Raw genomic sequence first — 26,482 nt, forward strand, 5'->3', positions numbered from 1 at the left:
CCCACGAATCTACATACAAATACAATATTTTACTTAAACTAAGCATAAAGTGTTTTAAAATACATTATGTGCTGCCGTTTGTGTTGCATGGTATACCAAAACGTTGGTACTTGTTCCATGGGAGAATATGAAAAACTGTTGGGTACTAGAAGTTGTTACTTTCAGTACTTCCGTCATATAAGGATTGAGAGGGTCGAGTCTGTCTACTCATTTGTCTGAATCTTCTCGGGGGCAGGCTAGCCAGGCTACTTAGCTACTCAAGAGGGCAGTGGTATTCTAGCCAGGCTACTTGGCTTCTCAAGGGGCAGCAGTATTCTAGCCAGGCTACTTGTCTTCTCAAGGGGGCAGCAGTATTCTAGCCAGGCTACTTGGCTTTACACATGACATACCTCGTGGTTAGAGCGTTGGACTTGTAACCGGAAGGTTGCAAGTTCAAACCCCCGAGCTGACAAGGTACAGATCTGTCCTTCTGCCCCTTGAACAAGGCAGTTAACCCACTGTTCCTAGACCAGTTAACCCACTGTTCCTAGACCAGTTAACCCACTGTTCCTAGACCAGTTAACCCACTGTTCCTAGACCAGTTAACCCACTGTTCCTAGACCAGTTAACCCACTGTTCCTAGACCAGTTAACCCACTGTTCCTAGACCAGTTAACCCACTGTTCCTAGACCAGTTAACCCACTGTTCCTAGACCAGTTAACCCACTGTTCCTAGACCAGTTAACCCACTGTTCCTAGACCAGTTAACCCACTGTTCCGAGGCAGTCATTGTAGAAATAATAATTTGTTCTTAACTGACTTGTCTAGTTAAATAAAGGTCAAATAAATAAATACATTTGCATTGTACCGTTACTCTATGAGCAACTAAATTGAAATTGTTTTTAAGTGACAAGGAACATGACATTCATGTGAGCATCACTGTCAAACACTCCTAAAACACTTCTACGACCTGGCCCGGTTATCCTGGAAGGATATTGATCTCATCCCGTCAGTAGAGGATGCCTGGATGTTCTTCAAAAAGTGCTTTCCTCACCATCTTAAAATAAAAGCATGCTCCTATGAAAAAAATGTAGAACTAAGAACAGATATGGTCCTTCTGTGGCTCAGTTGGTAGAGCCTGGCGCTTGTAACGCCAGGGTAGTGGGTTCGATTCCCGGGACCACCCATACGTAGAATGTATGCACACATGACTGTAAGTCGCTTTGGATAAAAGCGTCAGCTAAATGGCATATATTATTATTATTATTATTATTATTATTATTATTATTATATATAGCCTTGGTTCACTCCAGCCCTCGACCAGCACAAAAACATCCGGTGGTGTACTGCACTATCATCAAATAGTCCCCGCGATATGCAACTTTTCAGGGAAGTCCAGAACCAATACACACAGGCAGTTAGGAAAGCAAAGGCTAGCTTTTTCAAACAGAAATTTGCATCCTGCGGCACTAATTCCAAAAAGATTTTGGGACACTGTAAAGTCCATGGAGAATAAGAGCACCTCCTCCCAGCTGCCCACTGCACTGAGGCTAGGAAACACTGTCACCACTGACGAAATTCTCAATTATCGTGGATTTAATAAGCATTTGTCTACGGCTGGCCATGCTTTCCTCCTGGCTACCCCAACCCCGATCAACAGCTCCACACCCCGCGCAGCAACTTGCCCAAGCCTCCCCAGCTTCTCCTTCACCCAAATCCAGACAGCAGATGTCCTGAAAGAGCTGCAAAATCTGAATCCCTACAAAATCAGCTAAACAACCTGGACTCTCTCTTACCTAAAATTAAAGCTCCGTCATCCCCCTCTTCAAAGGAGTCCAAACTGTTCAAACTAAAGATTGAAATCCTGCTGCCTGCCTCTAGACCCAAACTGTTATAGTCATCCCCCTCTTCAGACCCAAACTGGGGCCCTGCCTCTACAAACTCTTTCCTGTCCAAAAACTGTTACAAACCTATATCCATCCTGCCCTGCCTCTAGACCCAAACTGTTACAGACCTATATCCATCCTGCCCTGCCTCTAGACCCAAACTGTTATAGACCTATATCCGTCCTGCCCTGCCCTATATCCATCCTGTCTCTAGACCCAAACTGTTACAGACCTATATCCATCCTGCCCTGCCTCTGTTAGACCCAAACTGCCCTGTCTCTAGACCCAAACTTACAGACCTATATCCATCCTGCCCTGCCTCTAGACCCAAACTGTTATAGACCTATATCCATCCTGCCCTGCCTCTAGACCCAAACTGTTACAGACCTATATCCATCCTGCCCTGCCTCTAGACCCAAACTGTTAGACCTATCCATCCTGCCCTGCCTCTAGACCCAAACTGTTACAGACCTATATCTATCCTGCCCTGCCTCTAGACCCAAACTGTTACAGACCTATATCCATCTCTGCCCAAACTGCCCCATCCTGCCTCTAGACCCAAACTGTTACAGACCTATATCCATCCTGCCCTGCCTCTAGACCCAAACTGTCAGACCTATATCCATCCTGCCCTGCCTCTAGACCCAAACTGTTCTACAGACCTATATCCATCCTGCCCTGCCTCTAGACCCAAACTGTTAGACCTATATCCATCCTGCCCTGCCCTGCCTCTAGACCCAAACTGTTACAGACCTATATCCATCCTGCCCTGCCTCTAGGCCCAAACTGTTACAGACCTATATCCATCCTGCCCTGCCTCTAGACCCAAACTGTTACAGACCTATATCCATCCTGCCCTGCCTCTAGACCCAAACTGTTATAGACCTATATCCATCCTGCCCTGCCCAAACTGTTAACTAGACCCAAACTGTTACAGACCTATATCCATCCTGCCCTGCCTCTAGACCCAAACTGTTAGACCTATCCATCCTGCCCTGCCTCTAGACCCACTGTTACAGACCTATATCTATCCTGCCCTGCCTCTAGACCCAAACTGTTACAGACCTATATCCATCCTGCCCTGCCCTGCCTCTAGACCCAAACTGTTACAGACCTATATCCATCCTGCCCTGCCTCTAGACCCAAACTGTCAGACCTATATCCATCCTGCCCTGCCTCTAGACCCAAACTGTTACAGACCTATATCCATCCTGCCCTGCCTCTAGACCCAAACTGTTAGACCTATATCCATCCTGCCCTGCCCTGCCTCTAGCCCTGCCTCTAGACCCAAACTGTTACAGACCTATATCCATCCTGCCCTGCCTCTAGGCCCAAACTGTTACAGACCTATATCCATCCTGCCCTGCCTCTAGACCCAAACTGTTACAGACCTATATCCATCCTGCCCTGCCTCTAGACCCAAACTGTTACAGACCTATATCCATCCTGCCCTGCCTTTCTAAAGTCTTCAAAAGCCAAGTCAACAAAACAGATTACCGACCATTTCAAATCCCACCGTACCTTCTCCACTATGCAATCTGGTTTCCAAGCTGGTCATGGGTGCACCTCAGCCACACTCAAGGTCCTATATATCAATGACAGACTCTCTTGTTGCAGGTGATTCTCTGATCCACCTCCACGAAGACGACACCACTCTGTACACATCTGGCCCTTCTTTGGACACTGTGCTAACTAACCTCAAAATTAGCTTCAACACCATACAACACTCCTTCCGTGGCCTTCAACTGCTCTTAAAATGCTAGTAAAACTAAATGCATGCTCTTCAACCGATCGCTGCCCACACTGCCCTGCCCACCCGCCCAGCATCACTACTCTGGACGGTTCTGACTATGTGGACATCTGCTCATCTATCCCTCCAGTGTTAATTTATTAAATTGTACTCACTTCACTACTGTGGTCTATTTATTGCCTTAACCCCCATTTGCATACACTGTATATAGATTTTCTATTGTGTTATTGACTGTACGAGGGCTTTGTTTATTCCACGTGTAACTCCGTTGTTTCTGTCGCACTGCTTTGCTTTATCTTAGCCAGGTTAAATAAAGTTTAAATAAATCATTAAACCCAGCAACAACAACAAAAAATAGGTTTGGAGGTGGAGGGTTGATTTGGAGGTGGAGGGTCGGTTTGGAGGTGGAGGGTCGGTTTGGAGGTGGAGGGTCGGTTTGGAGGTGGAGGGTCGGTTTGGAGGTGGAGGGTCGGTTTGGAGGTGGAGGGTCGGTTTGGAGGTGGAGGGTCGGTTTGGAGGTGGAGGGTCGATTTGGAGGTGGAGGGTCGATTTGGAGGTGGAGGGTCGATTTGGAGGTGGAGGGTCAGTCATGGGGCGGTGTATCACAGCATCATCGGACTGAGCTTGTCGTCATTGCAGGTAATCTCAACGCTGTGCGTTACAGGGAAGACATCCTCCTCCCTCATGTGGTACCCTTCCTGCACGCTCATCCTGACATGACCGTCCAGCATGACAATGTCACCAGCCACACTGCTCGTTCTGTGCGTGATTTCCTGCAAGACAGGAATGCCAGTGTCCTGCCATGTCCAGCGAAGGGGCCGGACCCCAATCCCATTGAGCACGTCTGGGACCTGTTGGATCGGAGGGCTAGGGCCATTCCCCCCAGAAATGTCCGGGAACTTGCAGGTGCCTTGGTGGAAGAGTGGGGTAACATCTCACAGCAAGAACTGGCAAATCTGGTACAGTCCATGAGGAGATTTTATTTTACCTTTATTTAACCAGGTAGGCAAGTTGAGAACAAGTTCTCATTTACAACGGCACTGCAGTACTTAATGCAGCTGGTGACCACACCAGATACCGAATTACTTTTGATTTTGACCCCCCCCGCCCCCCTTTGTTCAGGGACACGTTATATTCCGTGTCTGTTAGTCACATGTCTGTGGAACCTGTTCGGTTTGTCTCAGTTGTTGAATCTTATGTTCACACAGATACTAACTGAAAATAAGCACGGTTGACTAAGAGGACATTTATATATTTTTTTTTTCTGAGTTTAGGTGAATGTGGTGGTTTGTGAGTAATTCAACACAGGAAAAATAAAACACAAAAAAAATTAACATAAACTGACGGATTTGTATGTTAAAAAGAAAACGGGGTATTATGCCAATTAGATTTCCGCGGGGAGCGGACATTTACCGTTGGGGGCATATTTACAATAGCGTCAATTTTGACTTTGTGGTTGTGCTATCTAGTGGATTCCCTACCTGACGGCGCCCCCCCCCCCCCAAACACAAATGGTTAAAACATCTCCTGTTTGTATGATCAACATTTGATGACATGTTTTAGGTGTTGGGGATGGGCTTCTGTAGTTTTACGTGGCTCAGTGCAGCCGGAAGTTACTGAAAACAATTCAGAATATAAAAAACAGGCTGGTGGTGCAATTTCAGGTAAAAACTCAATAAAAACAAGTCTGAAATATTACGAAAATGTCTACACATTTTAATCACTATTACTAATTATGAATAAATAAATAATAATAATAAATAATATTACATTACACTGCAATTCGTAATTCGAAAGTATTCAGACCCTTGACTTTTTCCAGTTACGTTACTTATTCAAAAAATGAATTAAATTGCCCCCCCCCCCGAAATCTACACACAATATCCCATAATGACAAAGAAAAAAAAACTATTTTTTTTGCTACATTATTACAAATAAAATAAAAAATACCACATTTAAATAAGTATTCAGACTCTTTAATCAGTACTTTGTTGAAGCACCTTTAGCAGTGATTACAGCCTGGAGTCTTCTTGGGTATGATGCTACAAGCTTGGCCAACGTGTATTTGGAGAGTTTCTCCCCATTCTTCTCTGCAGATCCTCTCAAGCTCTGTCAGGTTGGATGGGGAGCGTCGCTGCACAGCTAGTTTCAGGTCTATCCAGAGATGTTCGATCAGGTTCAAGTCCGGGCTCTGGTTGGGCCAGACATTCAGAGACTTGTCCCGAAGCCACTCCTGCATGGTCTTGGCTGTGATTTAAAGCTAAATAAATTCTGCAGTAGCTATTTTCAAAGTATTTCTGTCATTTTGTTTCATACATCTGGTAATGCACAAAGAAATAGGAATCCTAACGTTATAGCTAACCGACCTCGCACAGCAACACTGCCTGTGAGTGAAGTGCTGTAAGATTTGTTTTTTAGAAGCAATGCGCACAGGCATAAAAGTTGGTATAACTACTAAAGTGAGACCTTATCCTTGTGTTTCCTGGATATTTACATTGAAAAACCACTTCCCTTGTGACCATAACAATGTTTGAGTTGGCTTCCACTACTAGCGAAGAGGAGAGGATTGTCACCTTCTACTAGTGAGATTCTCATGGGAACAATTGAAGAATGAACATGGTCTCATCTGTGATATTTAGGTTTAATAACCTCTATGGGATCAATGTCACTCCCGCAGAAAATGTTGAGCTAACGTAGAATAATAGCTTACATTCTTGTTAATGTAACTGTACTGTCCAATTTACAGTAGCTATTACAGTGAAATAATACAATGCTATTATTTGAGGAGAGCGCACAATTATGAACTTGAAAATGTATTAATAAACCAATTAGGCACATTTGGGCAGTCTTGATACAACATTTTGGACATACATGCAATGGTTCATTGGATCAGTCTAAAACGTTGCACACACTGCTTCCATCTAGTGGCCAAATCCTAAATTGCACCTGGGATGGAATAATACATTATGGCCTTTCTCTTACATCATGAATATGCATATCCTTGCTTCAGGTCCTGAGCAACAGGCAGTTAGATTTGGGTATGTCATTATCGGAGAAAATTGGAAAAAAGGGTCCGATCCTTTAGGACGGTTTTAAAGACTCAGGACAAAAAAATATTACATTTAATTGAGCAATGTAGTTTTCTTAATTGTAATACATTCCTTGTTTTAGAAACATTACTAAGCATGCTCATGATTTTTGGTATAACTAATGCGGGAAAAATATTTTACCTGGTAATAAACCTGAATGACCAGTAGAATTTATCTGCCACAGCAGATGGTAGACACTTTTTTATTTATTTTAAGTTTGTATTAGGCCTCTGCCCAATGGCCAGCAGAGCGAGCAGGCCGGCCATTGCCCTAGCGATGGCCACACCAACAGAAGAGGCAACTTTTGAGGTCTGGTAACAATCAAAAAAAAATTTGAGGGGGTGTGTAGTTGTCCTTTAATTCGCCTAGCAAGAGACTAGCAGCTATTGGTTTTTTTTTTGTACTGTACAATGTTGGCTACATGTTGCAAACTCTGCCATCACAACAACAACAAATGACACGCAATTTGATCAAAATCATCATAATATCATTCTGCCTACTTTACAGTCAACATTTAAAATCAGGAAGGTTTTGGGGGGGGGGAAATCCTCTAGAAATGTTAATTCAAACACAGCATGATGACTGAAATACGCATCACAAAGACTCAACAACAACAAACTTTTTGAATAGCCGGTCTGCATAACACACTGCTGTTTGAATAAATCTTGATAATACATTTTTTTTAAACAAATTGTGAGCCAAAAACTAAAAACGTGACCAGCTGACAAAGATATTCCCACTGGTCGGCCTAGCAACCAATAAAAATATGTTTGGCACTGCAAAGTCAAATGGTCACAAATGGAAGTGTTTTGGTTGCCGTTTTGAACACGGAACAATCTTCTTATTTTTTTTTTTTTTTAAATCTTGCTTTTAAAAAAGAGCCAGAGGCCCCATATTTACCAGGTCTACATTGTAAATCAGAATGTTATTTGACAAACTGGCCAGGCCACAAAAAAATACAATATTTTTTTAAAAGTTGGTTTAACGTACATAAATAAATCAACAAGTACCTTGATGGTCTTCTGGTTGACCTTGAAGGATCCTCTGCCGAGTTTGTGTAGAGCTCTGTAGGCATCCTGCCTGTGGACCATCACTATGTAGGCACATCCCCGAGGAGGGATCATCTGGAGGGGAGAGGGAACAGGTTGGTATTACCTAAGTTGTTCCTAGACCATTTTTCAGGGTGAACCCCCCATTAGTTATACAGAGCACTCCCTTGGTTATTCCTGATGAGCCCTGGTCAAAAGTAGTACACTACAACAAAGGGATTAGGGTGCCAGTAAGTATATACACTTACATTAATGGAGTCAATCTGCCCAAACTCCTCTAGTAAACACATGACGTCCTGCCGAGAAGTCTTCTTGTCCAGCTGGCCCACCCACAGAGTCGTGGTGCAAACTACAACAACAACGACGAGGGAAACACTCAATACGGGGCCCTTGTCGAATATAGTAGGGAATAAGGTACCAATCGGGAGGCGGATCCTCTCGTGTATCATCTGACAGTACGTACCACTGAGTGTCTGGCTCTTGATGCTGGGCAGACCTTTCTGTCTACGGTCTTTGTCCTTCTCTCTCTCCTTCCTCTCCTGCGAGCGGGAGCGAGGGGAGTTCCAGCGACTCTCCCTGGAGCGGGACCCGGAGCGCTGGGAGGAGTGTCGGGGCTTCCGGGAGCGAGAGTTGGACCTGGCTCTCTTTCTCCTGGGAGATCTGGAGAGAGATCAAGTGTATTTATAAAAACATTACAGTAAAATGAAATAGGTAAAAAAAAAAAAAATAAGGATATAAAAGCAAGAAAGGATTATTCAAATAACAGTACAATCATGAACTAAAAGCCAAGCTAAAAAAGTGGGGACGGGCAGGGTTCTGTTACAGAGGATCTGTTCATCCTAAACAATACTTTTACAGGTTTTTTAAAAAAGTGTCCTCAACAAAAAAAAAAACTAATATCAACCATGGTTCCAGCTTCTTACCGAGAGCCAGACCTGGAGCGTGACCTCCTGCTGTGGCCGCGCTGCCTCCCCTCCCTCCTCCCAGACGGATCTTCTCTCTCTCTGGGGTTTCCCTGGTCCGGGTTCTGCTGGTCAGTGTGCTGGCTCTGGTTGTAGCCCTTGTTCAGACCAGGGTATCCTTCACCAGGTGTCTGCTGCCTCCCAGGCTGGCCCATCATATGACCCTGAAATTGCAGCTCCATGTTGGGCGGCGTCTGACCAGGAAACTGGCCACCATAAACGTTTCCCGGAACAAGGGAATCCAATTCCTCTTTCTTCACTTCTTCCGGTTCGTCGTCAGTAATCAAACCGGTCCAGGAGTTTCTGAAGACAGAACCCGCCATAACAACCACAACACCCCGATTTAGCGACACATCCGTAACCAATCACACTAGAGTTGACTTAACATCCGTGACCAATCACACTAGAGTTGACTTAACATCCGTGACCAATCACACTAGAGTTGACTTAACATCCGTGACCAATCACACTAGAGTTGACTTAACATCCGTAACCAATCACACTAGAGTTGACTTAACATCCGTAACCAATCACACTAGAGTTGACTTAACATCCGTAACCAATCACACTAGAGTTGACTTAACATCCGTAACCAATCACACTAGAGTTGACTTAACATCCGTAACCAATCACACTAGAGTTGACTTAACATCCGTAACCAATCACACTAGAGTTGACTTAACATCCGTGACCAATCACACTAGAGTTGACTTAACATCCGTGACCAATCACACTAGAGTTGACTTAACATCCGTGACCAATCACACTAGAGTTGACTTAACATCCGTGACCAATCACACTAGAGTTGACTTAACATCCGTGACCAATCACACTAGAGTTGACTTAACATCCGTGACCAATCACACTAGAGTTGACTTAACATCCGTGACCAATCACACTAGAGTTGACTTAACATCCGTGACCAATCACACTAGAGTTGACTTAACATCCGTAACCAATCACACTAGAGTTGACTTAACATCCGTAACCAATCACACTAGAGTTGACTTAACATCCGTAACCAATCACACTAGAGTTGACTTAACATCCGTAACCAATCACACTAGAGTTGACTTAACATCCGTAACCAATCACACTAGAGTTGACTTAACATCCGTGACCAATCACACTAGAGTTGACTTAACATCCGTAACCAATCACACTAGAGTTGACTTAACATCCGTAACCAATCACACTAGAGTTGACTTAACATCCGTGACCAATCACACTAGAGTTGACTTAACATCCGTGACCAATCACACTAGAGTTGACTTAACATCCGTGACCGACCGCCCATTTCAAGGAGGCTTTATGAAAACCACGGAAATGCTGTCCTGTTAGATTAGGCCTCTTAAAAAATAAAAAATGGTCTGTTGGTCAGAAATTTGCTTTGCGTACAATAATGAATTACCTTAGCTAGCAAGTTATTCTGCTCTGCAGGATGTGTGTGGTGCGTGTTGAACAGTGGATGGTGTGTGTTATGCTGGCCTTGGACCCTCTGCGAGTGGGTCTGGTCAGACACGGTGCTGGGAGCCGTAGTTTGAGTCTCGTCCGCCATGGTGCTGGGAACCAGAGTGGTGGTCTGCTGCCCTGACTGGAGCCTCAGAAGCATCTTCTGAAGCTGGACACAGACAGGAGGGGATAACAGCCAAATTACATACAATCCTTCAAATCAGTTGCTACCAGCAAGAAAACATAATGTATTTATCCTCTACTAGCCTGGTATAAAAACGTATTTTCAGTAGAACTACATTGTTCACAGTAAACAGACAAAAGGAGTCATGGATGATTGTGGTGAAGAACAAACACTGAAGAGAAAAACTAGAGACGTGTTCATTTTTATTTCCTGTCCCAGTCATGTTGTTCTGGGGTGTATTTTTGTAATTATTTTTTTTTACCTTTATTTAACTAGGCAAGTCAGTTAAGAACAAGTTCTTATTTTCAATGACGGCCTAGGAACAGTGGGTTAACTGGTCTAGGAACAGTGGGTTAACTGGTCTAGGAACAGTGGGTTAACTGGTCTAGGAACAGTGGGTTAACTGGTCTAGGAACAGTGGGTTAACTGGTCTAGGAACAGTGGGTTAACTGCCTGTTCAGGGGCAGAATGACAGATTTGTACCTTGTCAGCTCGGGGGTTTGAACTTGCAACCTTCCGGTTACTAGTCCAACGCTCTAACCACTAGGCTACCCTGCCGTATGAGCTAGTACTGTGTAATAGTGTAGCTATTACAATAGAGACTGAGTATAAATGGGAGTAGAACATCTGACCATGGCAAAATGACAGGTAACCTCTTGGTTAGGGAATTAGAATATCTATGGGAACACTTTCATTTCTATTGCTCTCACTCACCTCGTGTCCCTGTCCAGACTGGAAGAGCTGGGCCACAGCCGCCAGAGCCTCAGGGTTCCGAAGCTGTGGTGGGAGGTGGGGCAGGGCTGCTGCTATGGAGACAGGGGGCTGGGCTGCTGCTGCTATGGAGACAGGGGGCTGGGCCAGGTGCTGGGCTGCTGCTGCTATAGAGACAGGGGGCTGGTGCTGGGCTGCTGCTATGGAGACAGGGAGCTGGGCTGCAGCAATAGAGGCACTGGAGACTGTGGGCTGGGCCTGGGCTGCTGCAACGAAGGCACTAGAGACTGGGGGCTGGGCTGCTGCTATGGAGACTGTGGGCTGGGCCTGGTGCTGGGCTGCTGCAATAGAGGCACTGGAGACTGGGGGCTGGGCCTGGAGGTCCTCCTGGGGGGAGGGAGCAAGGACCAAAGAGCCAGTAGCCATGTCCAACAGGGGCTGGACGACATCCATCTCAAACACAGCGTTCTTCTGCCACAGGTTGAGAACACGGATGATCTTACTCTGCGTAGAGAGAGAGAGAGAGAAAGAGAGCGGATAAGAACCCACAATGAGAGGAGTTTACAGTTACGCTTTAGGTTGTCCGTTGAGTTGATCAGAAGCCAGCTTAATTAGTCGACTACCCCCCTACACCTGGCCCAATAGTAATTAGTCGACTACCCCCCACACCCGGCCCAATAGTAATTAGTTGACTACCCCCCACACCTGGCCCAATAGTAATTAGTTGACTACCCCCCACACCTGGCCCAATAGTAATTAGTCGACTACCCCCCCCCCACAGACCTGGCCCAATAGTAATTAGTCGACTACCCCAACACCTGCCCCAATAGTAATTAGTCGACTACCCCCCACACACCTGGCCCAATAGTAATTAGTCGACTTCCCCCACACACCTGCCCCAATAGTAATTAGTCGACTTCCCCCCCACACCTGCCCCAATAGTAATTAGTCGACTACCCCCCACACCTGCCCCAATAGCAATTAGTCGACTACCCCCCACACCTGCCCCAATAGCAATTAGTCGACTTCCACTCATACCTGGCCCAATAGTAATTAGTCGACTACCCCAACACCTGCCCCAATAGCAATTAGTCGACTACTACCCACACCAAGTATGGAGTGAGCATGATGCTGGTGAATTTGCATGTCCCATGTAAGTGGCAATGATGAGTAAAACATCTTATCCTAATTATTTGACACATTCATTTTTTTCTTTCCCTTTGCTATTCGTTAATCATTACCATGTGGTTCTATGTCCATAGTATCACATCAGGACAGTAGACCAAAGGATTTCCTTTCCAAGAACGTCAGGGCCTCGTCAGGGCCTCGTCAGGGCCTCGTCAGGGCCTCGTCAGGGCCTCGCTAGACAGCGATGCTAAGACGCTAAATTCAGTGACTCTCGTTAGTCAGTGTAACTTGACAAATGGCATCTGTGAGAGTTGTTCATTTGACTCCCAAATATTTTGCGTAGGCTACAGATAGACCGAGGCTTTTCGGAGATTATTCTGAAAACATTTGATGAAGTTGGTGACTCATCACTGCAGGAACAATAGGTAGTGGAGACTCATTCTGGTCCAAAATATGGTCGTTAGGGACCTCAAGGAATCCAGGCATTAAAATGGAATATTGACCTCAGCAGGGAATCAACTAAATGTATTGGGGGGAAAAAATAATTTCACCAAGTGAACAGAATGCATCAGTGATTCGTATTTCCTGCAACTTCCTGAAGAGGCAAAGAGAACACGTGTGTGTGTGTGTGTGCGTGTGCAGTGCGTGTGACTACCTCTTTGCGTAGCCGTTAGCGACGATGCTAATGAAAACAGTCTTCTGGTAGGTAAAAAGGCTTTCCCAAAAACCTTCTCAATTAAATGTTAAGTACAAAGTGGACTACACTTACCTGGCAGAAAGATATCATGATTATTTGAATCAATCAAGTGGGTATTTGTTTAGCAAACTCTACCATATCATGTTCACTACAAAAACACCACGAAAACAGCCTCTTGCTAGGTGTGTATTTGAATTAAAGAGTAACTACCAGACCTCAAAAGTGGTCTTCTGATGTGGTTTAAGCATCGTTGTGGACTTAGAAAAACAACAACTTTGCATGTTATATGAAAAAGGTTAACTTTGCGAGTAAGCATCTGAAAAAAAAAAAATGAAACTTGGGCAAACTAAACCTTTAATTTATTTTTCAAGATAATGTAGGCTATATGATTCATTTTTGTTTCAATAAAATACAGAATTTGAAGAACAAACATTGTGGCAATTGTTATCTTGCAGAAAAACAAGACTAATCTCAGGAGATATTACTGTTCTTACTCTTCCTGATCATATAGACCTAGGTGATATCCAAAACTAGCAAAAACACTGAATTCATACATTCAGTCGAAAAAAAAAAAATAATTGTATAGTCGTGTCTTTCTACACAATACGACAACACATTTCTCCAACCGGTAAACTCAATAAAAGTATTCAATTATTATACCAGAGGCCACAGAAGCAGAGATCCTTCAGCAAAGCCCCGCCGGCCAGGAGACGCCTGGCTGGCTATGTTTTTTTAGTAGGCATTGCCTACGACACGAAGCTTCCAATATCATGAGCAAAGATGTCAGTCACTAAATCAACAATAAAGGCTATCAAGGTACGTTAGGCCAACATTAGAGCAACGTGTATGTGTGTAAACTGTATAAGGAGCACTGTCCTGTTATGACGAAAATAATATTGTCCAACCCATCGGGTATCTCACTGCACCCTCATACGCCATATCTTGAAATACGCAGACAGACAAATTAAAAGTATGTTTACATTGTAATACTTCTGACAGCAGTCTTCCTAACTCTCTCTGTCCGTAACGTTTGAACTTCACAACATTTCCCAGAAAGCCTGAATTATTAAGTCATCAGTAGTTTTACACTTTAGACGAGACTCTGCCGTTGTGCTGTAGAATTAGTCAATTTTGTTTCTAGTATAATACGTCCTATACATTAACTTATACTGGATGAAACATACGGTTTCATGTTCAACATTCCCTCCATCTTATGCGCGGCTAACCGGACGCAGCCACCCGCGCGCGGCTAACCGGACGCAGCCACCCGCGCGCGGCTAACCGGACGCAGCCACCCACCCACGCGCGACTAACCGAACGCAGCCACCCACCCACCCACGCGCGACTAACTCAACACACCCACCCACGCGCGACTAACTCAACACACCCACCCACGCGCGACTAACTCAACACACCCACCCACGCGCGACTAACTCAACACACCCACCCACGCGCGACTAACTCAACACACCCACCCACGCGCGACTAACTCAACACACCCACCCACGCGCGACTAACTCAACACACCCACCCACGCGCGACTAACTCAACACACCCACCCACGCGCGACTAACTCAACACACCCACCCACGCGTGACTAACTCAACACACCCACCCACGCGTGACTAACTCAACACACCCACCCACCCACACGCGACTAACTCAACACACCCACCCACGCGCGACTAACTCAACACACCCACCCACCCACCCACGCGCGACTAACTCAACACACCCACCCACGCGCGACTAACTCAACACACCCACCCACCCACCCACGCGCGACTAACTCAACACACCCACCCACCCACCCACGCGCGACTAACTCAACACACCCACCCACCCACCCACCCACCCACCCACGCGCGACTAACTCAACACACCCACCCACGCGCGACTAACTCAACACACCCACCCACCCACCCACCCACGCGCGACTAACTCAACACACCCACCCACCCGCGACTAACTCAACACACCCACCCACCCACCCACGCGACTAACTCAACACACCCACCCACCCACCCACGCGCGACTAACTCAACACACCCACCCACCCGCGACTAACTCAACACACCCACCCACCCACCCACGCGCGACTAACTCAACACACCCACCCACCCACCCACGCGCGACTAACTCAACACACCCACCCACCCACCCACCCACGCGCGACTAACTCAACACACCCACCCACCCACGCGCGACTAACTCAACACACCCACCCACGCGCGACTAACTCAACACACCCACCCACCCACGCGCGACTAACTCAACACACCCACCCACGCGCGACTAACTCAACACACCCACCCACCCACGCGCGACTAACTCAACACACCCACCCACGCGCGACTAACTCAACACACCCACCCACGTGCGACTAACTCAACACACCCACCCACGCGCGACTAACTCAACACACCCACCCACCCACGCGCGACTAACTCAACACACCCACCCACCCACCCACGCGCGACTAACTCAACACACCCACCCACGCGCGACTAACTCAACACACCCACCCACGCGCGACTAACTCAACACACCCACCCACCCACCCACGCGCGACTAACTCAACACACCCACCCACGCGCGACTAACTCAACACACCCACCCACGCGCGACTAACTCAACACACCCACCCACCCACCCACGCGCGACTAACTCAACACACCCACCCACCCGCGACTAACTCAACACACCCACCCACCCACCCACGCGCGACTAACTCAACACACCCACCCACCCACCCACGCGCGACTAACTCAACACACCCACCCACGCGCGACTAACTGAACACACCCACCCACGCGCGACTAACTCAACACACCCACCCACGCGCGACTAACTGAACACACCCACCCACGCGCGACTAACTCAACACACCCACCCACGCGCGACTAACTCAACACACCCACCCACGCGCGACTAACTCAACACACCCACCCACGCGCGACTAACTCAACACACCCACCCACGCGCGACTAACTCAACACACCCACCCACGCGCGACTAACTCAACACACCCACCCACGCGCGACTAACTCAACACACCCACCCACGCGACTAACTGAACACACCCACCCACGCGCGACTAACTGAACACACCCCACCACGCGCGACTAACTGAACACACCCACCCACGCGCGACTAACTCAACACACCCACCCACGCGCGACTAACTCAACCCACCCACCCACGCGCGACTAACTCAACCCACCCACCCACCCACGACTAACTCAACCCACCCACCCACCCACGCGCGACTAACTCAACCCACCCACCCACCCACGCGCGACTAACTCAACCCACCCACGCGCGACTAACTCAACCCACCCACGCGCGACTAACTCAACCCACCCACCCACCCACGCGCGACTAACTCAACCCACCCACCCACCCACGCGCGACTAACTCAACCCACCCACCCACCCACGCGCGACTAACCCAACCCACCCACCCACGCGCGACTAACTCAACCCACCCACCCACGCGCGACTAACTCAACCCACCCACCCACGCGCGACTAACTCAACCCACCCACCCACGCGCGACTAACTCAACCCACCCACCCACGCGCGACTAACTCAACCCACCCACCCACGCGCGACTAACTCAACCCACCCACCCACGCGCGACTAACTCAACCCACCCACGCGCGACTAACTCAACCCACCCACCCGCGACTAACTCAACCCACCCACCCACGCGCGACTAACTCAACCCACCCACCCACGCGCGACTAACTCAACCCACCCACCCACCCACGACTAACTCAACCCACCCACCCACGCGCGACTAACTCAACACACCCACCCACCCACGCGCGACTAACTCAACACACCCACCCACCCACGCGCGACTAACTCAACACACCCACCCACCCACGCGCGACTAACTCAACACACCCACCCACCCACGCGCGACTAACTCAACACACCCACCCACCCACGCGCGACTAACTCAACACACCCACCCACCCACGCGCGACTAACTCAACACACCCACCCACCCACGCGTGACTAACTCAACACACCCACCCACCCACGCGACTAACTCAACACACCCACCCACCCCCACCCACGCGCGACTAACTCAACACACACCCACCCACCCACCCCCACACCACGCGACTAACTGAACACAACCACCCACCCACGCACGACTAACTGAACACAACCACCCACCCACGCGCGACTAACTGAACACACCCACCCACGCGCGACTAACTCAACACACCCACCCACCCACGCGCGACTAACTCAACACACCCACCCACCCACGCGCGACTAACTCAACACACCCACCCACCCACGCGCGACTAACTCAACACACCCACCCACCCACGCGCGACTAACTCAACACACCCCACCCACCCACGCGCGACTAACTCAACACACCCACCCACGCGCGACTAACTGAACACAACCACCCACCCACGCGCGACTAACTGAACACAACCACCCACCCACGCGCGACTAACTGAACACAACCACACACCCACCCACACCCACCCACCCACCCACACGCGACTAACTGAACACAACACACCCACCCACCCACGCACGCACGACGCGACTAACTGAACACAACCACCCACCCACGCACGACTAACTGAACACAACCACCCACCCACGCGCGACTAACTCAACACACCCACCCACGCGCGACTAACTCAACACACCCACCCACCCACGCGCGACTAACTCAACACACCCACCCACCCACGCGCGACTAACTCAACACACCCACCCACCCACGCGCGACTAACTCAACACACCCACCCACCCACGCGCGACTAACTCAACACACCCACCCACGCGCGACTAACTGAACACAACCACCCACGCGCGACTAACTGAACACAACCACCCACCCACGCGACTAACTGAACACAACCACCCACGCGCGACTAACTGAACACAACACACCCACCCACGCGCGACTAACTGAACACAACACACCCACCCACCCACGCGCGACTAACTGAACACAACCACCCACCCACGCGCGACTAACTGAACACAACCACCCACCCACGCGCGACTAACTGAACACAACCACCCACCCACGACTAACTGAACACAACCACCCACCCGCGACTAACTGAACACAACCACCCACCCACGGCTAACTGAACAACCACCCACGACTAAACTACTGATTGGTTTGTTCTAGCACTGACACAAACTGTGCATCGCTAACTTGGTGCAACACCCCCCCAAAACAGCTACAGTAGTAACCTACCTTGTCATCGTGTGGACAGAGGTAGAGGTTCTGGAATGTCGGGGCGAAGTTCTTTTGGAACCTTGGTCCATAGACGTCCTTGTCCACTCCAAACTGGTGTCGTGACTGTCGGACTATAGAATCCACCACGTATAGGCCAGGAACCTTCAGCTCTGGCTTGCACTTGAGGAACAAGGCTCAGATGTTATCATCATCATTGGTATTTCTACCTTTATCACTGGTCTACAAATTACAATAAGGGTCAGAACCTTAAATGTTTTATAACCATTTTATAAAAAGGGTAAAAACTTTAGTTTTTATTAAATGGTTTCCAGGGCTAAAGCCTTCCGCATGCCTCAGTTCGGCTGATAGGCAAACCGAACGAGCGTGCTGGCATAATCACTTTTGCGGGGGAAAAAAGCAGCAATAGTACCGTTTGTCCATCTTGAGATGCCGTAGCCAGTACACTTCTTCAAAATAGTCAGAATTAATCTAAGACACCTCAAAATATAAGTAATTGGTTTACATTTTTTGCAGAGATCGTATCCACAAGGTTTTACATCCAACTGGGATATTTTGTGCAGTATTTCAAGTTAATAAATTTGAATGAAAAATGTCTCTCATTTGAATGACAAAAATACAATTTTAGAATCCCCAGTGTCGACAAATTACTGATGAAGGGACATCAGGCTTTCCGAGAAAGAGAGAGAGAGAAAGAAAGAGAAAAAAAGTGCACGAGCAGCCGAAATATTAACTTCACCAAAGACTAAAACAAATAAAAAAACGTCACAAAATATGCAAACTGCTCTGGATGGGCAACATGCGGACGACTTTAGGCTACTGACTTTGTCTGAAAGCAAATCGACCCACTCTTGATAATAGTTCCATGGTTGTTTTCACATTACTTACCTTCTTGATGAACTTCTCCACAATCTGGACGACATGCTTGTATAGCTGAGAGGCAAGATGAAATGTGTCACGTTGTGAATTTAGACATGGTCACATTTTAGCATAAGAAAAATATCTTCACCCATATTTTAATTTTCCAATGAGACACTCAACTTATCAGATAACAGGACAGTGCTCCTTCTACAGTTTACACAGTTTACACACACGCACGTTGCTCTAATGTTGGCCTAACTTACCTTGATAGCCTTTATTGCTGATTTAGTGACTGACATCATCTTTGCTCGTGATATTGGAGGCTTCATGTCAATCATAGCGAATAACTATAGTTAAGAGGGAAAACGAATAATACCTTTAGTTAGCACCCGAACGAGGTCATCTCATCCAAACCACATAAAATCATCCAAAACTCACATTTGTGTTTTATATTATAACCAAAGTTTAGAGAGTAAGGGTAGACAGAATCATTGGAAAAAAACAAACAAACACTGGATGCATCTACAATTAACACGTGGTGTATACACAGGCAAATGGCAAACATACACAACGTGGGGAATGATGAGAAGTGATGCTGCCCATGTTTTGAATTATGCTAAATAAAGTAACAGTTGACGGGGATATAAATGGCTGGTGTAGTCATCTCTACAAGAGGAAAAACAGCTAGCTACCACACAACACGTTAGTTATATTAACGAATAGTTTATTTTAGACAAATAACTTTGTACATAAAAACAACTGGGAAACTAACGTTACCAAACTTGTAATTACATAACCTGAGTCGCATTTCCTTTTAAACAAAACCACCATCTAGCAGCTAGTCAGCTACTGTAACCAACTAGTTAGTTAAACCAATGGTTCCTCGTTGAGTTATGTACTAATACAGGCCGACACAATCAACCCGAACAAAACAATAATCTGGCCGTGCAATAAAGTTCACATTATCAGCTGTTTCTGTCATGGTCTGTACATTAATTATGGGAAACCAGTAATAACACTCAAAGACTGATGATCCATCTTAGGTTAACAAACATAATTGTAAAAAAAAAAAAAGTTCGCCATCTAGCATGATAGCTTTTAGTTAGCTACCGTTAGCTGCGTAGCCATGTTGGAGTTGTTGATTAGAAAGGTCACAAGCGGGTAGCATCTAACCTACGTCTGATTAGCTATTAAATTAATATGTTGTCCTTCTGGTGGGCTAGATCATTTTTAGTAACATGGCAAACAGTTGGCTCAATTGGGACATCTTTGGCCAGATAACTAGCTAACTACATCGACATTTGGTTAGCCAGTAGAGATATATCTGCCTCTGGGTGAGCTAGCTAAGATAGCAATGTAGTTAGCTAACCAAAAAAAAAACAGCTTCATGTTTTACCTCCAAGTTGAAAGCGTTGACGGAATCCATACTTTACTTATTTGTTGATGTGCCGATCAATTATCCTTATAAGTGAGTAATGCGTGGTGATTTAGCTAGCTAGCTGTGTTTATATATTCGTAGCAAACATCAGCTCTCGTTGCTAACCCGTGTCTCCGCTTGTCGATAACAGGTATGACCAAAACAAAGATTTGGAGAACCAAACCAAGATAGAGCCGGTCGTTTCCAACGGGAACCAATGGCAGAGCCAAGCAAGGATGTGGTCAGAGCCATGCACAAGCTAGTGGAGATCCTATTGGCGCGTTCTAGCATATATTTGCATATTTCCGTTAGGGAACGCCTACTTTATGAAGTGCGCGTATGCGTTAACTCAATTCGCCCCTGCACTCTTAATTAAACAACGCCATTTAAAAAAAATAACTTTGGCAAAGGGTAAAGTCTACAACACGCAGTCCACTATGTTATATATCTTCCTTTATGAAACAGAAAACTGTATGGAGATCAAATGTTTCATCGATGAGAAAATTAGCAGATTTTCGGGCATAAATTCATTTCGCTCCATCTCCCACTGGGCTTCCGCTCATCACCATATTTGGTAGTGAGTGGAAAAGCTTACCGGATGCTTCACATTTATACATCCGATTAAATATCTGGTGCATTGTTCTGTGGCCAAAACGTTTACGAGGGAAAAACACATTGGAACGCATAACCAATTTCTCGCGAGAGACCAGAAGAGGCCAGGACAGGATTGCTGCAAAGACACCCCACAGATGTGAATCAGAACAATACTCAAGAGTTTATCACAAATTGAGAATGGTGATGATAATTTATTTTAACTCAATTATACTAATCATAAAGATCGATGTGGATTACAAGGGCAGCCGACAACAACACAAGAAATCTGTACAAAGGAAATTAGAAAATTGCGTGACACATCAACTACGGTACATCGCATTTCTATGACCCACCCATATTTTTACTTTTTATGAAAAATTGAGATCTATACATAAGTCCTTTATTTTAAAAAAAAAGTTGTTTTATCATTATCTCGTTTTGAGAGGGAGAGAGAAAGAGAGAGACAGTCCGAGAAACTGGGTGAGAGAGAGAGACTGGGAAAGAGAGAGAGAGAGAGAGACAGGGCAGGAGAGAGACAGGGAAGGAGAGACATGGCAGGAGAGAGCGACAGGGAAGGAGAGAGAGAGACAGGGCAGGAGAGAGAGAGAGAGCGACAGGGCAGGAGAGAGAGAGCAACAGGGCAGGAGAGAGAGAGCAACAGGGCAGGAGAGAGACAGGGAAGGAGAGAAGGCAGGAGAGAGAGACAGGGAAGGAGAGAGAGAGCGAGACAGGGCAGGAGAGAGAGAGCGAGACAGGGCAGGAGAGAGACAGGGAAGGAGAGAGAGACAGGGAAGGAGAGAGAGCAACAGGGCAGGAGAGAGACAGGGCAGGAGAGAGAGACAGGGAAGGAGAGAGAGAGAGACAGGGCAGGAGAGAGAGACAGGGCAGGAGAGAGAGACAGGGAAGGAGAGAAGGCAGGAGAGAGAGAGACAGGGCAGGAGAGACAGGGAAGGAGAGAAGGCAGGAGAGAGAGAGAGAGACAGGGCAGGAGAGAGACAGAGAGGGGGAGAGGGAGAGCACAAGAGGAAAAGGCATTCCTACACGACTGACCATGAGAATGATAAACTCCACTAACTCCTCACAGGATTCATGGAGATACGAGTGGGAATATTACTACGATTACCTAGACCCAATACCAGTGGACGAGAGCAAACTGAAATATAACAAGTGTGAGTATTGAAAAGGCTTCCTTTACCATCATCTCTGTGTATCCCAAATGGCACCCTATTCCCTATATAGTGCACTACTTTATACCGGGCCCATAAGTTGTGCACTATGCAGGTCAAAAGTAGTGCACTATATAGGGAATAGGGTGCCAGCCCTGGTCTAAAATAGTGCACTATATAGGGAATAGGGTGCCATCCCTGGTCTAAAATAGTGCAGTATATAGGGAATAGGGTGCCAGCCCTGGTCTAAAGTAGTGCACTAAATAGGGAATAGGGTGCCAGCCCTGGTCTAAAGTAGTGCACTAAATAGGGAATAGGATGCCTTTTAGAACAAAGACTTGCAACGATACTAAGATTGTCCCTCTTTTCCCTCCTTCAGACTTGATAGTGATCGTATTCTGGATCAGTCTCGCTGCTTTTGTGGGATCCCTGTTTGTCATTTTGACTTTCATGTCCCGTTCAGTCAGTCTACCCAAGTAAGTCGCTCCTTTCAGTCTCATACAGCCTGAATACAATGTATTTCAGGTCATGTTTTACAGACAGATGAGTATTTATCCTTTCAGTCTCATACAGCCTGAATACAACGTATTTCAGGTCATGTTTTACAGACAGATGAGTATTTATGAGGCTTTGAATCTGAAAGGCTGATAAAAAGATAAATTGTTCGGACTCGCTGATGAGAAAAACAAAAAGAGTTTAATGTTTAATGCAAATGTATTGTATTTTTTTCTGTGCAGAGCTCATAGTTCCAAAACGGCCAAGAAATCATGGAGGAACCCTAGATCCACTTCTGCTTGATGGAGAAAACTTGATATGTTTTCTGCTTGATGGAGAATACTTGATATGTTTTCTGCTTGATGGAGAATACTTGATATGTTTTCTGCTTGATGGAGAATACTTGATATGTTTTCTGCTTGATGGAGAATACTTGATGTTTTCTGCTTGATCCCCAAACCCCTCTGAAAGACACACACACACACACACACACACACACACACACACACACACACACACACACACACACACACACACACACACACACACACACACACACACACACACACACACACACACACACAGGGAGCACAAGGCAGCAAGTGCAGAGCCCAAAGAGCAATTTTTAGGGGTTAAGTGCCTCACTTAAGGACACACTGCCAGGATATGGCATTTGGAAGACCACTGCTGTGGTCTGATGGAGCATTTCTGTGTGGAACATCGACTTACCTGCAATGTAGTGGCCTGGTTACAAAGTGGGATTTCCATGTTTCTATTCAAATACAAGACGACACCAAAATAGTTTTACAACATTTTATAAAAGAGTGAAGTGAATGTTTTGAACAGAAAAAATAAAATGAAATTAATGATTTACATACAAAACACACAACTTCTTTTAGAAAATTTAGATGCAAAATAACGGAGGCTTCCATTTTATGATTAAACAAGTATGCATACTGTATCCTGACTTGAGATTCTCAGAAAATGTCCTCTCACTAGACGTAAATTGATGATTTGCACGTGAGTTGTGCACACTTGTCTCAACTCTGAATCTACTGTATGGAACTGTTCTCTATTCCCAGTACACACACACACACAGAGTATAGCAAACATTAGGAACACCTTCCTAACAGAGTTTCTACCCCCCCCTTGCCCCCAGAACAGCCTCAATTCATCAGGGACATGGACTCTACAAGGTTTCTAAAGCGTTCCACAGGGATGCTGGCCCATGTTGACTCTACAAGGTGTCTAAAGCGTTCCACATGGATGCTGGCCCCATGTTGACTCTACAAGGTGTCTAAAGCATTCCACAGGGATGCTGGCCCATGTTGACTCTACAAGGTGTCTAAAGCGTTCCACAGGGATGCTGGCCCATGTTGACTCTACAAGGTGTCTAAAGCGTTCCACAGGGATGCTGGCCCCATGTTGACTCTACAAGGTGTTTAAAGCGTTCCACAGGGATGCTGGCCCCATGTTGACTCTACAAGGTGTTTAAAGTGTTCCACAGGGATGCTGGCCCATGTTGACTCCAATGCTCCCCACAGTTGTCCAGTTGGCTGGATGTCTTTTTGGGTAGTGGACCATTCTTGATACAACACGGGAAACTGTTGAGCATGAAAAACCCAGCAGCGTTGCAGTTCTTGACACAAACCGGTTCGCCTGGCACCTACTACCATACCCTGTTCAAAGGCACTTAAATCTTTTGTCTTGCCCATTCACCCTCAATTGCACACATACACAATGCTTCTTTAACCTGTCTCCTCCTCTTCGTCTACACTGATTTAACCTGTCTCCTCCTCTTCATCTACACTGATTGAAGTGGATTTAACAGATGACATCAATAAGGGATCGTGTCATGGAAAGAGCAGGTGTTCTTAATGTTTTGTATACTCAGTGTAGTTCACTACTTTTTGACCAGAGACCACGGGTCCTGGTTAAGAAATAGCATACTCAATAGGGTGTAATGTAATGCCACAGCTATTTAACCCCTATGGTGCAACAGTAGACTGCAGTCCTGAGAGGAGGTCACTACAGATGGTCCTGAGGTGTTCTGTGTGTGTCTGGGAACGTCGTTTGGACTTCTTCTTCTGGTCCTTGGTTCCTATAGAGCCCTGGATCTCATTCGCCAACCTGACATGGTTCAGGAACAGCTCTGGGCTCTTCGCTCCGCTCCACATCTCATGGATGTACAGAGACAGTAACATCAGACCTTCTGAAGGAGGAGATCAAGATAAACAACAACAACAACAACAACAACAATTATTATTATTATTAACCACAACAACAACAACAACCACAACAACAACCACAACAACAACGACGTATCAGACGTGTCATTTCCTTCCGTTTCCAAGCAACGCAAGAGACGCAACTAGGTTCAATGTAAAACTCTTTTTTTCCTGGGAATTTGTAGCTATATCTGATGTTTTTTTTTTTTTTTTTTTTTTACAAATCACTGCAATCTCCCTGTTACGATACAATAAATATTGAAGATAAAGTTTATCTGAATCGGTCATCTCTTCTTACCCTTTGTGGTCTGGTCATCACATGTTGTTCCTAGGGAGCATGCTGTGAGCACGGCCCTGTGCAGGTCACTCTCAGTGCAGCCTCTGGACTCCAGGAGCTGGATCATAATGTTGGTGAACAGCTGGACGTGTTCTACCCTGGAAGAGATCTGGGTCTGGGGCTGGGCCTGGGGCTGGGCCTGGGGCTGGGGCTCACAGGCCTGGTGATATAGACGGAGCAGGTCCACTCTCACAGCAGGGTCAGCCAGCACCAGGTCCACTATGAATCTATGAGACAGGACAGTCTTCTGGAACCAGCGAAGGAAGTGGACTGTCCCTTTGTCCTCGTAGGTGGAGGCTCCCTCTACCAAAGAGTTCAGGAACCACCTGGTGAGAAGATGGGCTGTGGTGTTAGCCAGGGGGTGGAGGTGAGAGTATGGGCGTCAGAGGAGGGAGGTGGGCTGGCGGGGAAGAGGGGGACAGGCAAGAGAGACAGGCTCCCAGTGGGTAAAGATATTCCTGAGGTGAGGAATACACTTCTCCAACAGAGTCTTCTCCTCCTCTCGTCTCTCTACCTCTCGTTCCTCCTCCTGTTCCTTTGGTCGGGAGTGAGAACGGGCCTGGGCCTGGACAGAGGAGCTTCTCCCTCGGCCTTTCTCCCTGCCCGACCCTGAGGACGTACAGAAACACAAACAGACACGTTGATTCTGCTGTCATAGACGAGGACGAGGGGTGAATAATGCCAAGCTAAAACCAATACAGAGATTTGTCAAGGCAAGGTTCATACACATTTTTGACAGGTGGAATTTCATGACTTTTCCATGACATTTAACCAACTTTCCATGACCAACAATTGGTGGTGTCTCCACGTACATAGGGCGCCCTCTGTAACTATTGGGACAGTGACACCGTTGTTGTTTTGGCTCTGTACTCCAGCACTTTGGTGAGAGGTTAGCATGTCTTGGGGGTATGATATAAAATGCTAACCTCTCCTGTTATTGTAATGATGAGAGGTTAGCATGTCTTGGGGGTATGATCATAAATGCTAACCTCCCCTGTTATTGTAATGGTGAGAGGTTAGCATGTCTTGGGGGTATGATCATAAATGCTAACCTCCCCTGTTATTGTAATGGTGAGAGGTTAGCATGTCTTGGGGGTATGATATAAAATGCTAACCTCCCCTGTTATTGTAATAATGAGAGGTTAGCATGTCTTGGGGGTATGATATAAAATGCTAACCTCCCCTGTTATTGTAATGGTGAGAGGTTAGCATGTCTTGGGGGTATGATATAAAATGCTAACCTCTCCT

General features: G+C 46.6%; 3 protein-coding genes and 1 long non-coding RNA gene across 4 annotated transcripts in view; 1 reads left to right on the forward strand and 3 right to left on the reverse strand.

Annotated features, from left to right (window-relative positions):
* Positions 1-1,955: 1,955 nt before the first annotated feature.
* On the reverse strand, positions 1,956-3,121 carry LOC127912788 (uncharacterized). The gene is made up of 4 exons (XR_008083438.1): positions 3,021-3,121; positions 2,662-2,749; positions 2,164-2,251; positions 1,956-1,992 (listed from the first exon to the last, which is right to left on the reverse strand). It is a non-coding gene; the product is annotated as an uncharacterized LOC127912788 (long non-coding RNA).
* A 2,367-nt stretch (positions 3,122-5,488) lies between these two features.
* On the reverse strand, positions 5,489-20,648 carry LOC127909169 (SR-related and CTD-associated factor 4-like). Its single transcript, XM_052469297.1, has 10 exons — positions 20,394-20,648; positions 19,261-19,344; positions 19,025-19,069; positions 18,137-18,298; positions 11,065-11,565; positions 10,109-10,335; positions 8,676-9,017; positions 8,216-8,412; positions 8,001-8,101; positions 5,489-7,827 (listed from the first exon to the last, which is right to left on the reverse strand). Exons 1-10 carry the CDS (start codon positions 20,421-20,423, stop codon positions 7,621-7,623), a joined length of 1,896 nt encoding a protein of 631 aa, XP_052325257.1. The 5' UTR covers positions 20,424-20,648; the 3' UTR covers positions 5,489-7,620.
* Positions 20,649-21,091: 443 nt separating this feature from the next.
* On the forward strand, positions 21,092-23,360 carry LOC118376535 (melanocortin-2 receptor accessory protein-like). Its single transcript, XM_052479264.1, has 4 exons — positions 21,092-21,209; positions 22,093-22,177; positions 22,554-22,650; positions 22,912-23,360. The coding sequence occupies exons 1-4, from the start codon at positions 21,207-21,209 to the stop codon at positions 22,970-22,972; spliced, it is 246 nt and encodes an 81-aa protein (XP_052335224.1). The 5' UTR covers positions 21,092-21,206; the 3' UTR covers positions 22,973-23,360.
* A 108-nt stretch (positions 23,361-23,468) lies between these two features.
* The window catches only part of LOC118394759 (nucleolar pre-ribosomal-associated protein 1-like), an 83,607-nt gene continuing 80,593 nt past the window's right edge, over positions 23,469-26,482 (reverse strand). Inside the window, 2 exon segments of the mRNA XM_052469302.1 lie at positions 23,469-24,881; positions 25,196-25,843. Coding sequence (XP_052325262.1) covers positions 24,658-24,881; positions 25,196-25,843 — 872 coding nt within the window. The 3' untranslated portion in view covers positions 23,469-24,657.

The sequence above is a fragment of the Oncorhynchus keta genome, chromosome 1 (genome assembly GCF_023373465.1).
Source record: "Oncorhynchus keta strain PuntledgeMale-10-30-2019 chromosome 1, Oket_V2, whole genome shotgun sequence".
Taxonomy (NCBI): Eukaryota; Metazoa; Chordata; class Actinopteri; order Salmoniformes; family Salmonidae; genus Oncorhynchus; species Oncorhynchus keta.

Coding starts and splice junctions, on each gene's coding strand:
- LOC118376535 (XM_052479264.1), top strand. Junction 22,178..22,553: donor CAAACTGAAATATAACAAGT/GTGAGTATTGAA, acceptor TCCCTCCTTCAG/ACTTGATAGTGATCGTATTC. Junction 22,651..22,911: donor CGTTCAGTCAGTCTACCCAA/GTAAGTCGCTCC, acceptor TTTTCTGTGCAG/AGCTCATAGTTCCAAAACGG.
- LOC127909169 (XM_052469297.1), bottom strand. CDS start 20,423: ATGGATTCCGTCAACGCTTTCAACTTGGAG. Junction 9,018..10,108: donor AAGGTAATTCATTATTGTAC/GCAAAGCAAATT, acceptor TTCTGTCTTCAG/AAACTCCTGGACCGGTTTGA. Junction 8,102..8,215: donor CAAGAGCCAGACACTCAGTG/GTACGTACTGTC, acceptor TTGTTGTTGTAG/TTTGCACCACGACTCTGTGG.